The 16,228-nt window shown below is 36.8% G+C and overlaps 1 protein-coding gene across 2 annotated transcripts in view; it reads right to left on the bottom strand.

Moving 5' to 3' along the window:
* The window catches only part of ADAMTS3 (ADAM metallopeptidase with thrombospondin type 1 motif 3), a 281,852-nt gene extending 266,012 nt beyond the window's left edge, over window positions 1-15,840 (bottom strand). Inside the window, exons 1-2 of one of the 2 annotated variants that reach the window (XM_074275098.1) lie at window positions 15,658-15,840; window positions 12,799-12,826 (exon numbers count right to left, since the gene is read on the bottom strand). In XM_074275098.1, coding sequence (XP_074131199.1) covers window positions 12,799-12,826; window positions 15,658-15,687 — 58 coding nt within the window. In that variant the 5' untranslated portion in view covers window positions 15,688-15,840. Of the gene's footprint in view, window positions 1-12,798; window positions 12,827-14,198; window positions 14,396-15,657 lie in introns of those variants that run through there. The other variant, XM_074275097.1, reaches the window with a different exon arrangement.
* Between the last annotated feature and the right edge of the window lie 388 nt (window positions 15,841-16,228).

The raw sequence follows: 16,228 nt of genomic DNA, 5'->3' as shown, positions 1-16,228 counted from the left end.
CAAATGAGAAGGGTACATCGTTAAGGAACAGTGGTGAACTTGAGGAAAACCAGGAAATAGTCTGGTTCAAATCAGCATCTTACACCATATTCCACAACACATTCTAAAAGGATATGTAACCTTAATATGAAAGATTATTCTGAGAAGACTATCATATACATGTCATAGCAATAGGTAGGAGATGTATTCTTAACCAAACAAGGGGTTACAGAAGATAAAATAGATAACACAAAAAGAAAATGTTTTTGAACAAACAAAATTAATGTAGCTGGGAGGAGAGAATCAATCCAATGGGGTAAAACAATCCTGTGTCAAACTTTCCAATAAAAATGTGGTATCTAAAAGATATAGATAACCTGTTGGCCATTTATATCATGTTGTAGAGATTGATTACTAATAAACAGAGACAATATTGAATTACAATATAAAAAAATCACAAAATAAAAAAGGAAAATGGAATAAAGATGTAAGAAGAACTTTAAAACATAAGAGAAAATGATTGTGGAAAAGAAAAAAAACATCACATAGACCAACTTATGACCCTAGCTATGGGCTGTAGAAAAATTTAAAAGACAGCAAAAAGGAGGTTTGAATTTAGGCTACTGAATGGGAGGAAGACCTCACTACTGGGAGAAGACGGCTGCTTAGAAAATGTTTTTCAGTCACATACAACTCTTCTAGACTCCATTTGAAGTCCATTGAAGCAAAGATACTGGAGTGGTTTGCCATTTCCTTCTCCCACACATTTTGCAGATGAGGAAACTTAGGCAAACAGTATTAAGTAATTTTCCCAGGATCATATAGCTGATAAGTGTCTGAGGCAGGATTTAAACTCATGAAGATTCTTCCTAATTCTCAGTCCCCACTCTATCCACTGCACCACCTCGCTACCATAATTTTATACTATACAAAATAAATATAAACAGAATATTAAAGATTATATGATTTTTAAAAATTATAAAACATCTAGATCAGGTACCTGTTGCACTTATGTCTAGAGGATAAAGAGATTGAGGTCATTATAAAAGATAAAATATGTAAGAGTAAGGTTGAGCATATCAATCAAATCATCTTACCGCCTTTAAAGTCACATGATCCTAAGTCCCAGTACATTAACTAAGGAATGACATTTCTTGATTGAATCAGTAAATGAACATTATATGTGAATTCTTTGAAACGACAATTTTTCAATGAGATACAGGAAATTTATCCAGATTGGGATAGGTCAAGGACATCATACCCTGTGATTCTCATATAAAAAAGGAGGAAGGTAATTCAGAACCTGGGACAGCTGAGCAAATGCAAGGAAGAGAACATTCTACTTAAGTTCCTAGAATGGATTAGATGATGGAGATAAAGAGCTCTGGACCTTTCAGAGGAAAAAGAAGAGAAAAGGTGGGTAGTGAAGGAGAGAAGAGAAAGAGGGAGCCAGAAACAAACAGAGATAAAGAAAAGAGAGACCAAAAGAAAAGCATTTCTTAAATACCTCCTATGTGTCAGGCACTATGTTAACTGCTTTGCAATGATCATCTCTGATTTTCACAATAACCTGGGAGTTAGTACTTTTATTATTACCATTTTACAGATAAGGGAAATGAAGCAGAGGAACCTTGTATGGCTTGCCCAGGGTTTCACAACTAATAAGTGTCCGAGGCCAGTTTTAAATTCAAATCTTCCTGATTTTAAGTCCATGGTTCCATCCCCTGTACCATCTAGCTGCCCAAGGACACTTTTCAACCCTCCACTAGCAGGTTTCCCCAAATCATCTGAAGGCAGCATATGTATTAAAAGCCAAGGATAGATTAGGTGAGGATTCAAAGCACCACAAAGAATCCAATAGAAAAGCTAGGGGAACATTTTGAAAATGTTAACAAAAGGGCTTCCAAGAGGTAAGAATTATCCCTTTGTTAGTTTGATTTCTTAGCTTGGATCCATGTTACTTTGAAATCTGTATATATTTATAGAAGAGTATGACAGAGACTTTGGAGGAGCAAGGGTTATTCAAATAAACTACCTTAGAATATACCTTACCTTTTCTACTACCTTAGAAAAATGTCCCTTTCTGAGAGATAATTGAATTTGGTTTATTAAATTAAATAAGTTATTAAATATAGTAGGGAACACACCAGTAGACACTTATGAACCTGTAGCATTCAATAACAAATCCTACCATGTTCCTCAGGGCTACCCCTGAGAAAATAGCTCAAACTCATGGACTACAAATAGATATTTTGTTTCCATGAAATCAATAAGTTTTATACAATCAAGAGCAACACAACTAGGATAAAAAGGGAAGCAGTCAATGAGGAGGGAAAAAAATCTTTGCACCAAAGGTTTTGATCAAAGTTTTAAATTTTGTATAAAAATTTCTCAAAATAGGGAAAACTGGGACACTGATACATTGCTGGTGGAGTTGCGAAAGAATCCAGCCATTCTGGAGAGCAATCTAGAATTATGCCCAAAAAGTTATCAAACTGTGCATACCCTTTGACCCAGCAGCACTACTACTGGGATTATATCCCAAAGAAATACTAAAGAGCGGAAAGAGACATATATGTGCCAAAATGTTTGTGGCAGCTCTTTTTGTTGTAGCTAGAAACTGGAAGATGAATGGATGTCCATCAGTTGGAGAATGATTGGGTAAATTGTGGTATATGAAGGTTATGGAATATTATTGCTCTGTAAGAAATGACCAGCAGGAGGAATACAGAGAGGCCTGGAGAGACTTAAATCAACTGATACTGAGTGAAATGAGCAGAACCAGAAGATCACTGTACACTTCAACAACAATACTGTATGAGGATGTATTCTGATGGAAGTGGAAATCTTCAACATAAAGAAGAGCCAACTCACTTCCAGTTGATCAATGATGGACAGAAATAACTACACCCAGAGAAGTAACACTGGGAAGTGAATGTAAATTGTTAGCACTAATATCTGTCTGCCCAGGTTGCATGTACCTTCGGATTCTAATGTTTATTGTGCAACAAGAAAATGATATTCACACACATGTATTGTACCTAGACTATATTGTAACACATGTAAAATGTATGGGATTGCCTGTCATCAGGGGGAGGGAATAGAGGGAGGGGGGGATAATTTGGAAAAATGAATACAAGGGATAATATTATAAAAAATATATATATAATAAAAAATTTAAAAAAATTTCTCAAAATAAAAATTCTAAATTATTAAATACATGAAAGAGTTCCAAATCAAGACACAACTAAGATTTCATCAGCAAATTGGGAAAGATGACAAACAAGAACCATTAATGAAAGGCTAGGGAAAGACAGGAACAAGAATATATTATCGTCAGAGCTATGATTTGTTCAACCATGTTAGAAAACAATTTAGAATTAATTTTTTTATAAAAAAAAGCTAAAATATTGATACATATTGACTCTAATTCCATTGTCAGATATATTCCCAAAAAAACTCAAAGGCAGAAAGAATAACTAGATAGATAAGGATATACACATATGTATATATGTGTGTGTATATATATATATATATATGTATATATATATATATATATATTATGTATACACACATACATAAGAGATAATTGAGAGAATTGCATTTCTTATGAAGCAAGAACTGGAAACAAAGTAACTATCCATAGATTACAGAATGTTTAATCAGAGTTGTGGTACATGAATATAACTGCCTGTGATTGTGCTGTAAGAAATTACAAATATGACAAATACAGAGAAATATGAAAACACTTATATGAACTGATGCAAAGTAAAGGTCAACATGGAAACTATACATATAATGATTACAACAATGAAATTACAACCAACAGCAAAACAATCAAAACAATGCTGCCAAATATGACTCCAAGGAAGAGCTATGAGAAAGCACCATACATACACTGGCATGTGTTCATATCCCTTCCTTGCAATGGTAGAGAACTATGAGAGTGGAATCCTGTTGATAATGTCAGATTATTTAATGCACTGTTTAGTTTTCTTGGATGCTTTTTTCCAATTTTTTTTAGTCTATGTTATAAGAAATGGATATATTGGGAAATATAGACCTGGTCAAAAAATATCAATAAAATTATCCTAAGGGGGAGAAAGGACTATCCAAAAAAAAAATGAGTCTTTAGAAATTTCCTATTCTAAGATTTGTAGATGAAGAAGCTGATTTATAGAAATATATCTTACCCAAGATCCCACAAATATAAGTAGGAAAGTTTAGATTCAAAAGATTCCAATTAAATTTTTAAAAGTTATCCAAATAAAAATTATTTGGCAAATAGATAGTGTATTAGGTAGAACCTTGAGCCTGGAATCAGGAAAGCCTAAATTCAAATCTTTCCTTAAGCATTTTCTAGCTATATGATCCTAGGCAAGCCACTTCACCATGGTGTGCCTCAAGTTTCCCCATTTATAAAACAGAGTTAACAATAGCACCTACTCCCTATGATTGTTGTAAGAATCAAATAATATAACTTATGTAAAGCACTTAGAACATTGTCTGACACATAATTTTAATAACTGCTTGCCTCCTTCCTCAATAACAATCATGTTAATTCATATCATCATCCTCCTAGTTTTCCTCCTTAAAGGTCAACCTATGATCCATGCTTGGGGCAGCAAGCTCAAAATAGGGGAATGCTAATCACAGTGATGTCCAGAGGAGGATTTCATGGTCCCTGAAAAGTAGATGTCAAGGCATTCTTTATGAACACTTTATGAACATGAAATTGAGCTCTGGAGACAATACTGAATTCTTACTCACAACATCCCATCTTCCATCTCTATGTGTTTGCACACGAGGCATTTGTGCCTCCTTAATTCTACCTCAAAGAATTCCTCTGACTTTCTTTAAAATGTAGCTCAAGCAGTATCTTCTGTATAAAGCCTTTTTTGGTAGTGCCCTCCCTCCCTAAACTACAAATCCACTGGTTTGGATTTATTTCATATTTGTAAGATATATGCATATGGACTTATCTCCCCCATTAGAATGGCACATAATGGGTGCTATGTAAAAATTAGTAATTGAAAATCAAACATTTAATGTAGCACAATGACCAAAATAAGCATTTAGATATCAATCAGAAACGTTGATTTCTTGAGAAAGAAACAGAACAAATTCATAAGAAAAGAGAATGGAGAAAATGTCTGATCTGCATCACTGCAAGAAGTCTATACAAGTTGGGTCCATCAATGACATTACATACATAACAATGAATCAGAAAAACTTCATAAGGTTGAATAGATGTCACTGTCCCAAACCTCAGTTTCCAACCTACATGGAATGAAAAGCTTTTGAAGCATAAAAGTCTGGCTAAAAAGACCTTGTGGGAAACATTCCTGTCTGTTATGGAGTTGTTTCCAGAATGTGTTTGTACCATCCATTTCAGCAATGTTCATTGAATGTTTCTATCAGGACATCAATTTATTCCAGGACTATTACTATCTGAACTTCTTGAAAAAATGAGAACAAAAAAAATCATTTTAAAACTATGCTTTCAATGGATTGTTAGAGAAACTGATCTACAAGCTATATTAAATCAAAAACTTTCAAAACATAGAAACAGAGCCAAACATTGACCGACACATAACACCGTATACCAAGATAAGGTCAAAATAGGTTCATGATCTAGGGATAAGGAATAATATTATAAATAAATTAGAAGAACATAGGACAGTTTACCTCTCAAACCTGTGGAGGAGGAAGGAATTTCTGACCAAAGAAGAACTAGAGATCATTATTGATCAGAAAATAGAAAATTTTGATTACATCAAGTTAAGAAGCTTTTGCACAAACAAAACTAATGCAGACAGAATTAGAAGCTAAGACAATAAACTAGGAAAACATTTTGGCATTCAAAAGTTCTGATAAAGGCCTAATTTCCAAAATATAGAGATAATCGACTCAAATTTATAAGAAATCAAGCCATCCTCCAATTGCTAAATAGTCAAAAGATATGAACAATTTTCAGATGAAGAAATTGAAACTATTTCTAGTCATATGAAAAGGTGCTCCAAATCATTATTGATCAGAGAAATGAAAATTAAGACAACTCTGAGATACCACTACACACCTCTCAGATTGGCTAAGAGGGAATGTGGGGAAAGTGGGATACTACTACATTGTTGGTGGAACTGTAAAGTGATTCAACCATTTCTCAGATTGGCAAGATGACAGGAAAAGACAATGATAAATGCTGGAGGGGATGTGGGAAAACTGGGATACTGACACATTGTTGGAGGAACTTTGAATGAATCCAACCATTCTGGAGAGCAATTTGGAACTATGCTCAAAAAGTTATCAAACTGTGCATACCCAGTGTTACTACTGGGTTTCTATCCCAAAGAGATCTTAAAGGAGGGAAAGGGACTCACATGTATAAAAATGTTTGTGGCAGCCTTTTTTATAGAAACTGGAAAGTGAATGGATGCCCATCAATTGGAGAATGACTGAATAAATTATGGTATATGAATGTCATGGAATATTATTATTCTGTAAGAAATGACCAACAGAATGATTTCAGAGAAGGTTTGGAGAGACTGGTGCTAAGTGCTAAGAGCAAAACCAGGAGATCATTTGTACATGGTAAAAACAAGACTATATAATGATCAATTCTGATGGACATGGCTCTCTTCAATAGTGGATAGATTCAGACCAATTCCAATTGTTTAGTAATGAAGACAGCCATTTATTTACACTCAGGGAGAGGACTGTGGGAACTGAATGTGGACCACAACATAGCTTTTTCACTCTTTCTGTTATTGTTTGCTTGCATTTTTGTTTTCCTTCTCAGGTTTTCTCTTTCTTTCTAGATCTGATTTTTCTTGTGTAGCAAGGTAACTGTATAAATATGTATACATATATTGGACTTAATATATATTTTAACATATTTAACATGAATTGGACTACCTGCCATCTAGGGAAGGGGGTGGGGGAAAGAAAGGGAAAATCTGGAACAGAAGGTTTTACAAAGGTCAATGTTGAAAAAATTACCCATAAATATGTTTTGTAAATAAAAAAACTATAATAAAAAAGAAAGAAAGAAAAAGAGCTAAAGAAGTTGCTTCTCCTTTAATGTATTCAAATATGCAGGACATGGCCATGTATGTTAACTCTCCGCTAGAAATTGTCAAAGAAGTGATTTCCTATTGGTCCACAGCCTTTTCTTCATTGACATTGCAGCACACTAAAAGTCATTTCAACCTCTATGTGTTTTCCTGTCTTTCTAATTATCAGATAAAACCTTTAAATAAGCCTGCAGCTCAAATGGGGCCAAATTTGTATAAATTCTCATCTTGAACCCACAATAATCATGTTTATGAACAATATATTACAATTTTACCACAAAACATTAGACTGTCTTCTCAAGAATTTATAGCAAGTCATCAAAGTACTCTGAAAGCATCTGAGAAATGAAACTAAATTAATTACATGTCAACTGAGGTTACTAAGTCAAGAAATTCATTATCCACATTCTGAGGAACATAAATCTATTTTAAGGAGGAATTGAACCTTCTAATAGCAATAAAGTTATATACATGTATATGTTTGTGTGTGGGTATGTATACATACACACATATAGATAGATAGATAGATAGATAGATAGATAGATAGATAGATAGATAGATATAATGGATAGTTAGAAAATAGAAATCTGTCTAAATGGTTAATTGGTCCCAACTTTCAGGAGGAAAAAAATAGAATTAAAATTTGTAATCTCTGTGACATACTACAATTATCAGCCTTAGGTATGCCAAGGCCAAAAAAAGTTTTGGAAAAAAAACCAAATGCCAAAAACTTTTATACTACCATAATTATGTAGCAGGCAGTATATCACCAAAGGGGAAAAGATAACCTGGTTATCAGACAAAAGAAGACCATGGAGTGGCTTCCAAGACTGATGCTGATGGCATTCTACTTTGAGAAATTAAGCTAGGGTCCCAAATTCAGGTCATCATTGGCAACACATGCATTCCTAGGAGAATAGCCAAGTTCTTCCTATCTGAACCACTGATGATTTTACCAGGCAACCTAGAATTGCCCCTAATGGATTTTCAAGATAATTTGGGCTGGCTACCCTCAGTCAAAAGGCTGATCAGCCCTGCCTAAAAGCAGGGAAAGGCTCAAAGTGACCTTGGGGGTTTGTTCCAGTCCTAGGATTCCAGGATTAGGTTTACCATAGTTACTTGAGACACAGAAGTGAAAGAAGCTGGGGTGCATCAAAATCATGGGGGTGGAATACTTCAATGATAAAGGAAAAAGAAAGTTCATGCTGATAATATGCTATATAAATATCATATATAAAAAACTTAAAGCATGTAATAACAGAATGTAATAAATGACCATGGCAAATATTTGCTTAGTTCTCTTTGGCTATAGGAAATTCAACACCATAAATGATTCAAGTCCTAAGATATTTTTTAAGCCATCATTCAGTCAATAATTTCAACTTTACCATCCATCAAACACCTCAATACAAATTGATAACAAATGGAACTAATTTGAATATCCAACTATTTTATTTCCCATACCTTGGAAAATGATTCAAAGTTCAGTACTTTGCAAGCAGAAGGAATTTAAAAGAGGTTTGTTGAATGATTGAGGATATACAGTCGAAGAAACTAAAATTAGAAGCTTAATGACCCTCAAACTGGACCCATCTTTGGGCAATCACTTGTGAAATGTTATCAACATTGCATTTTGTAGGGAAGTAAACCAGAGAGAAGAAGAGAAGGCTTCAGATCATTTTGAGTATTCACCTAACTACATATAACTGGAATCAAGAAGAAAAGAGTTTGTGTCCTATCTTAAACAGTCATTTTGTGACTCCTAACTAAATCTCTCAGGCTCAATTTCGTTATCTGTAATGAGATGATAAAAGCACTACCCCGATGAATGGTTATGAAAATCAAATGAGATAATATCCAAAAAGCATTTCATAAACCTTAAAGTCTGGGATGGGATAGAATGGAACAAGCATTTATTAAGTACCTACTATGTCCCAGAAACTAGACTAATCATTTTATAAATATCTCAACAATGAGAAATAAGTGCTGTTATCTATTTTACAATAGAGAAAACTGAAGAGAACAGAGGTTAAGTGTTTTGCTTGGAATTAGGTAGCTAGTATCTGAGGCTGGATTCGAACTCAATTCCAGGCCCAGCAGTCTATCCACTAAACCACTTAGCTATCTCTGCTATAAATGCCAATTATCATCATCATTTTCATCATCATGGTAATTTTTATTGTATCATGTTTGTTGTTTGATCAAGCAGACTTTAAAATTATCAAAAGAAATTCAGGACAAATGAGCAGTCAGAAGATGGTATTAACACCATGATGGAGACAGGGAAGAATGGCAAGGAAAAAAAAAACCAGGAAAATGTAGAACTAAATCCAACCAGAAAAAGATCAATATGTCCCATTCATATCCATAGCAGAGGGAAGGGAGGTGTTGAATATGATAGGGAGGAATGGTCACCACTACAATAAATCTTGGCCATGTTTTCCCCAAAAATAACTCACAGCAACCCCAGTGTGGTTCCTGAAGAAGAAAGGTAGTAATCAGAGAGATTTTTTGGCAGGTTCTCCAGTTTTTATAGCATGCTCAGATGTCCCAAACTTTGTGTGTCACCAGAGCTTATCTTCATTACCCAATAAGGAGAGTCAGCAAGAGTACCCATAATTACCCCCCAAGAAGCCCACAATTCCATCTCATGAGTCAGAAATGAAAGGCTTTTTGGAAGAAGGGAGGGATTAGATTAGTCATGTGAAAGCACACAGATGTGCATTTGTCTTTGATGGAGATGGAGATGGAGAAATGGGTCATGATTGGAAATCTGAGTCATTTGAAGAAGCTCAGTTTCTAGCAACATCAGACCCAACTACAAGACAAGAATCAATGTTTCCAAAGGGTAGTATGGGAATAAGGATAGAAACACTGCCCCCTTTCCCTAGCAACATAGGTCATCTCTCTGTTTACATCAGAAGTTAAAATATATTTATTAAGTACCTCCATCTACTGTAGGTACTTGAAAAGGTCAAATGGATGATAATAAAATTCAGGTTCTCTATAGTTATTATTCCTGAAAAATTTTTGCTGTGCCTTTAACAATTAATTATGTAGAAATTAATCAGAAATGTACAATTTGATCCAATTCAGATGTTAGAAGAATGTATATAATATAAGGTTTCCTATCAATGGCATCTCTGAGAAGCCAACAACTCATTACTATCAGAAGGAAAGGAGAAGGGATGGGAAAGGACTTGAAGGTAGGTGATATTTTGATTTTATAGTTGAGGAAACTGAGGCAAATAGAAGTTAAGTGACTTCACAAAGATCATAGAGTTAATAAGTGTCTGAGACAGGATTTGAACTCAGATCTTCCTGAGCTGAAGCCCATTACTCTATGTATTGTGTCATTCAAGCAACTCTGTAGAAAGAAATATATATATATATATGTATGTATGTATGTATGTATCCTTTTTAGGCAAGAAGATACCTCTAAATATTAAGGTATTCATTTTATCACATTTAATGTTCAAAGAAAGTCATTAGCGCATACATACTTCTTTTCTCTGTGTCTATTTCCTGTTTCCTTATATATATTCTCTCTCTTTCCATAATCCTACCTCTTTTCCCTGGAAAAAGTCAGCCAGGCTCTTGGATAATTACTGCTATAATTATTATTCATAAAAATGGTTCTATGGTTACAATGATTAAAGGGAACTTCCATATGAGGAAATTCCTTCTATCAATGCTTTTGTAAAATCAGCTTTTAAAAAATCTTTAATATTAAGGATTTGCCTTGATTATTAAAAGGTTAAAAACTTACCCACTCATTTGATTAGTATGGTTCAGAGATGAACCTAGTTTTCCCATTTTCCTAGGCCAGATCTCTATCCATTATTGATAATAATGTAAAAATCAGGCCTCTAGCCTGAGCTGGGACAATTTGTGGAAGAACCAGTCCCACCTAAAACAAGTTGACTTAAACTGAAGTGTTTCCTTAGAATTATAAACAAGTTCTTAAAGTCAAAGGTTTGTTCTTAAGTTCTATACAAAGTTTTTTAATATTAGTTCGTAGTTAATAAAGAAAACTACCTTTTAAGTCCCCAAGTTGATTCAAAAGTATCATGAAGTAGGAATAGAAAATAAATTGGATTTCAAGTCAAGACTGAGTCTCAGTTTCCTCATGTGTACAATAAGGATGATAACACTTGCACTATCAATGTAGCTGGGATTCTGTGCAAAAGGTGTTTCATAATTTGAATTATATGATTTTGTAAACTTTACAATCATTATATTTGGTCCTAGATTGTGATGTCAGTTTTGTAAGAACTCTTTCCATAGATAGAGTGACAATTTAAGATCTGCCTAGAGAATTTGCAGGTCTTGCCTAGGGCCACACAATTATTATGTGTTAGAAGCAAGACTTGAACCTTCCCTCAGGCACTCAGGCAACCTACTTACCAAGTCAGAAAGTGAATTGATAGAAGGGAATTCCCTGCTGAGGAAATTATTGGTTTTATAGGTTGTTTTAAAAGTTCCTTTATAAGATCAATAGACCAAAAAGTTGAAGAGACCTTAGATATGTGCTGATCTCTAAATCATATGGGCTAGAAATAAAAAGAAATTATAAATAATTATTTGTAAAGTCCACATGCCAAAATAAAAACAAAAAAACTTTCTTTCCTTCCTACTCCACAAGATCTATGACTTGCTCTCACTGTCCAAGACAAAAGACCTAAGGGATCCAAACTTAATAAGTAAGAATGAGGCAAGTAGAATTCTTCCTTATCTCTTAATAGCAACAAATTTCAAGAATTTATCTTTTCTTCATCACTTTTTTATCTTTTAATAGCAACAATTTGTTAGAATTTATCTTCTCCCCATCAGTAATTTTACACATACACACAGTGTAATGATGGATGATGTGGGTGCGTGTGTATATGGATGTGCAGCATAAAGTATAACTTCTTTTAAAGGTGACTATAATATTCCTAATTATGTCAATGAGGCAAATTCATTACCCAAAGAGATAATTTTTTTTTCTAAGCAACTACCAGAAAATGTTTACCCAAAGACAATGAACAAAAGTTTTGCTTATTGCCTAGAAAGTATTTTCTTTTGCTTGCAAGAATGTCAGCAATAAGTTATTATAATTATAATGTTACATGTAAGGGTACTATAATATTCATAATGGAGTATATTATAATAATTAAACTTTTATGATAAATTTAAGATTTGTAGAATCCTATCATCAGTCTGTCCATATAAATAATAATAAGTACTTACTATATACCAGGCTCTGTGCTAATAACTAGGGTATAAAATGAGGTAAGACAATACCTACTCTCAATGAGCTCACAATTTAATATGGAAAACAAACAAAATATAAGCAAACAAGATTCATAGGTGTGTACATATATATCTGCTTGTATACAACATGCAAACATACATGTTTATACATAATACATATATTCGTATAAACACACATACATTCAAATATATATGTACACATATAATTCATATATACTCACACATATATAAAGAGTATAAAATAACTAAAACAATAACAATTAAAATTTTAAGAAGGCCCTGTTAACCAGAAAAGAAGAAAGGGAGGAAAATGGAAGGAATAAGTAAAAGAAGGAAAGTTATCACCCTAACTATTCAGAGAAATCTTCAGGAAACTAATGAATGGGGGCAGCACTTCCAACTACATATGAGGATACCCATCAGAAACATTTTTAAGCTAAGTTTCTGAATTTACTTGATTTGCTGTGTGAAAATAAATAAGGGGGCTTACCTATTCGCACCACTCCTTCATTACCCGCCTGAAAGGGGAAAGAGAAAAAAGAAAGAAAAAAATTACTTGAGGTCCTGTCCTGTCAAATAAGCATTTTCTCCGGAAAGTTTTCTACTTTCAAGTATTGATTTTCAGAAACTAGCTAGGCACTAAAACTATGCTGAGTGAAAGTCTTGTCACAATTTTTTTCTGCCTTAATTCTTCAATGATATTGTCTATAACCATATGTCAATGTATTTACATAATTGTACACACACCCAAACTCTTCCACTTCAGGGACCCAACTAAGTCCTCTTAACTCTGAATGTTGTATTCTGAAAATCACTGAATCTGGGCCAGGTTGAAAAGATTAAAAGGAAGAAGATTTTGGTCAGGAAAGGAAGTGTTTAAATTACAAAGGCGGGATGATAGAGGGGGTAGGGTTGCTGAAGGTCACTGGGAATGGGATTTGTCGTGGAAAAGGACAGAGCTCCCGGGATCTGAGCTCAGGGAAGAATCACAACAAATCAGTTTCTCTAACTTATAGCTTTGGCTCAGAGTAGGCAGATTGGAAGACGCGAAGCACACTCAGCAAAGCCTGAGTGCGTGCATACCACAGTCTTCCTGTCCATATTTTATTTACAAAACTCAGCTCCTTCCTTCGATTTAGAGTGCTCAAGGACTCATCTAAGTTTACAGCATTCACCTTGAGTCTCCAAAGAGTGGGGGGAGGGGAAAGAGGGTGAAAGAAAACAGAACTTAGTTTTTTTTTTTTGGTTTTTTTTTTAGAAAGAGGGGAGGAGGAGGAGGAGCTGTAGTGGAAGGGGCTGCGGAGGAGGGAGGAGAGAAGAGGGAACAGGGAACAGGGGTAGAGTGGTGGGGCAAGAAAATGTAAAAGTCAGGAAACGTTTTCAGGCCCCCCTCCCCATCTGTCAAACCCCAAACCGGGCAGCGATTCTCCGTGCACACGTGTATAACTGGCTGTTGGGTCCATCCTCGTCGATTACAATCACGAGAGAAAGAAAATCCAGGGAAAACAGGATAGGACGGAAGGAGGCAAAAGGAAGAAATTAAGGAAACTCTCCTCTAGGATCTCATTCATGATCTGACACTTAGGGGCAGGCGAATCCCAGATTTCCAAAAGGTGGATGGAAATTTGCCCCCCCCCCCACCAATAATTCTTCTGGTTATTACATAGTGGGCAGGAAGATTTTCTGAAATCTCATGCAGTTAATTGTTTTTAAAAGAAATACCACACACATACACACATACACATCCATCCATCCATCCATCCTTCCGTCCTGATCCAATCGTCACTTTTGGATCCTGCAAAAGAGAGCTAAAAGTGGGAGGAGAAATCAACTCTTTGAGGGGGGGGAGGGAGGAAGAGTTGAGTTTGTTTGTTTGTTTGTTCCACTTACTTGTCCATCAGCTGAAGTCCTAACCTCTATCAGAGCAGCTGCTACCAACCAAAGGGACAGGAGGACCATCACGAGTCGATTTCACTTTTCAACTACTTGGGCAAAGCAAAACTCCCCAAAAGGGGGCGGGGGAGGGGGAGCAACAACAACAACCCAAAAAAAAGTTTCTTTAAAAAAAAAAAAAAAAAAAAAAAAGGAAAACATAAAAAAAAAAAGACTTGCTCTTCTGCGCTTTCCTTCACCGAAAATGAAATTTGAGCTTTTATCCCAGCCTCCTTCCCCACCCCCACCCCCTCCTCCTCTGCAGCTTCTCTCCCCCCTTTGCTCTTAAACCCAGTGTGCAAGGAGAAAAAAGGAGAGTGAGAGAGAGTGAGTGAGTGAGTGAGTGAGAAAGACAGAAGAGAGGCTGGTCAGGAAAGAGGAGGAGAAGACTGAGGGGCGGCTTTCAGCGCGATCCCCAAGCAGTTGGGCTCAGTTGGGTTTTGCCCTGGGCTTTTCAATCAGTCCTGGTCCCTCCGGGCAGAGCCGAGGACGCCTGGGTCTGGCGTTAGCAGGAGGGAGAGAGGAAAAAAGAGGGAGAGAAGAAGGCAGAGGGAGGGAGGTAGCCAGACCCGGGGGCGGGGGCGGGAGGCGCGGGATGGGGGTTGGGGGGGCGGAGGAAGGAGAGCGCCCCTCGCTGACTCCCGTGGCTCTCTGAGCTGCAATCTGCTCCCTCATTGCAACCTGCGGGGCGCTAATAAAGCAGCACGAGCTCCTCCCTGCACCACCGCGGTGGGAGCTGCCCCTGCCCACGTCACACACACTCACACACACACACACACACACACACACACACGCACGCACACACACACGCACACACACACAGGCACACACACACACACACACACACACACACACACACACACACACACACACACGGCCTGCTTAGGGCTGGGGGATCTGGAGCCGACTCCCCAGAGAGCAGGAACAACAGGAGCCCGGAGCAAGCGGGGGCAGCGTGAAAGGAAAGATGCGTGCATGCATGTCGAAGTGCATGCATGATCTTGCGTGTGCATATATGCATGCGTGCTGCGAGATCGCTCAGAGCTCCAGCACTGTCCGACTGCTTTTTAGGAGACTGGGTGAGGGGATGGGACTCCTTGGCTTGAGTTGGGGGTGATCGCTGCAAACCCAGAGAAAGTATGGAGGCGATCAAGGAAGCAGAGCGGGGCAGAATCCAAGGCGGAGGATGGAAGAAATGCAGAACTACTGGGCTGCCCGGAGAAGCCCAGCTCCCACAGAGGAAGGAGCCCAGAAGCAGCCGCGGGGCTGCAGAAATCAGAAGTTTCCCCCTGAACGCGGGGCACCGCGTCGCGGGGGTGCTCGGTGCCACAGGATTCCTTCCGCTGGGGGATCCCGAGCTTGAGCCAGTGAGGGAGAAACATCCCACTAAGGCTTGTAAAGCGTTGCTTTATCTCACCTGGACGACAAAATAGAAGTTTCGTCTCATCTAACGTTTTGCTAGATGCCTCAGAGCTTCTGTTGTTCAGTCGTGTCCGATTGTTCGGGACCCATTTGAGATTTTCTTGGCAAATACAGAGAGATTTGCTATTTCCTTCTCCAGTTCATTTTACAAATGAGGAAACTGAGGCAAACAGAGGAGAGGTGCCTTGCTCAGGATCACACAGCCAGTAAATGTCTGAGGACAGAATTGAATTCACAAAAATTAGTCCTTCTGGTTCCAGATATTCTATCTACTTGGACATCTGCCTGCCCTGTCCTGTCTCTAGAAAACCCTAAATAAATGTTTTCTCAACTTAATTGTTCTTTGCTGGGGGATGGATGTTGACCACCTTGCTTTTAAACAAAAGTTACTCAAGTTTGCAGCAACACATTAAAAATATATTTAATATTTTACTAATAGTAAAAAATAATTTCTCTCCACTCAGTCAATCAACTGGCAGTTATTAAATTTCTATTGTGTACAGAACACTGTTCTAAACACTGGATTACTGTATCCTTTTACTTCAGGACTGTCCTGAAATCTATTC

Source organism: Sminthopsis crassicaudata, chromosome 6 (assembly GCF_048593235.1).
Source record: "Sminthopsis crassicaudata isolate SCR6 chromosome 6, ASM4859323v1, whole genome shotgun sequence".
Lineage (NCBI taxonomy): Eukaryota > Metazoa > Chordata > Mammalia > Dasyuromorphia > Dasyuridae > Sminthopsis > Sminthopsis crassicaudata.
This window is presented reverse-complemented; position numbering and strand designations above follow the sequence as displayed.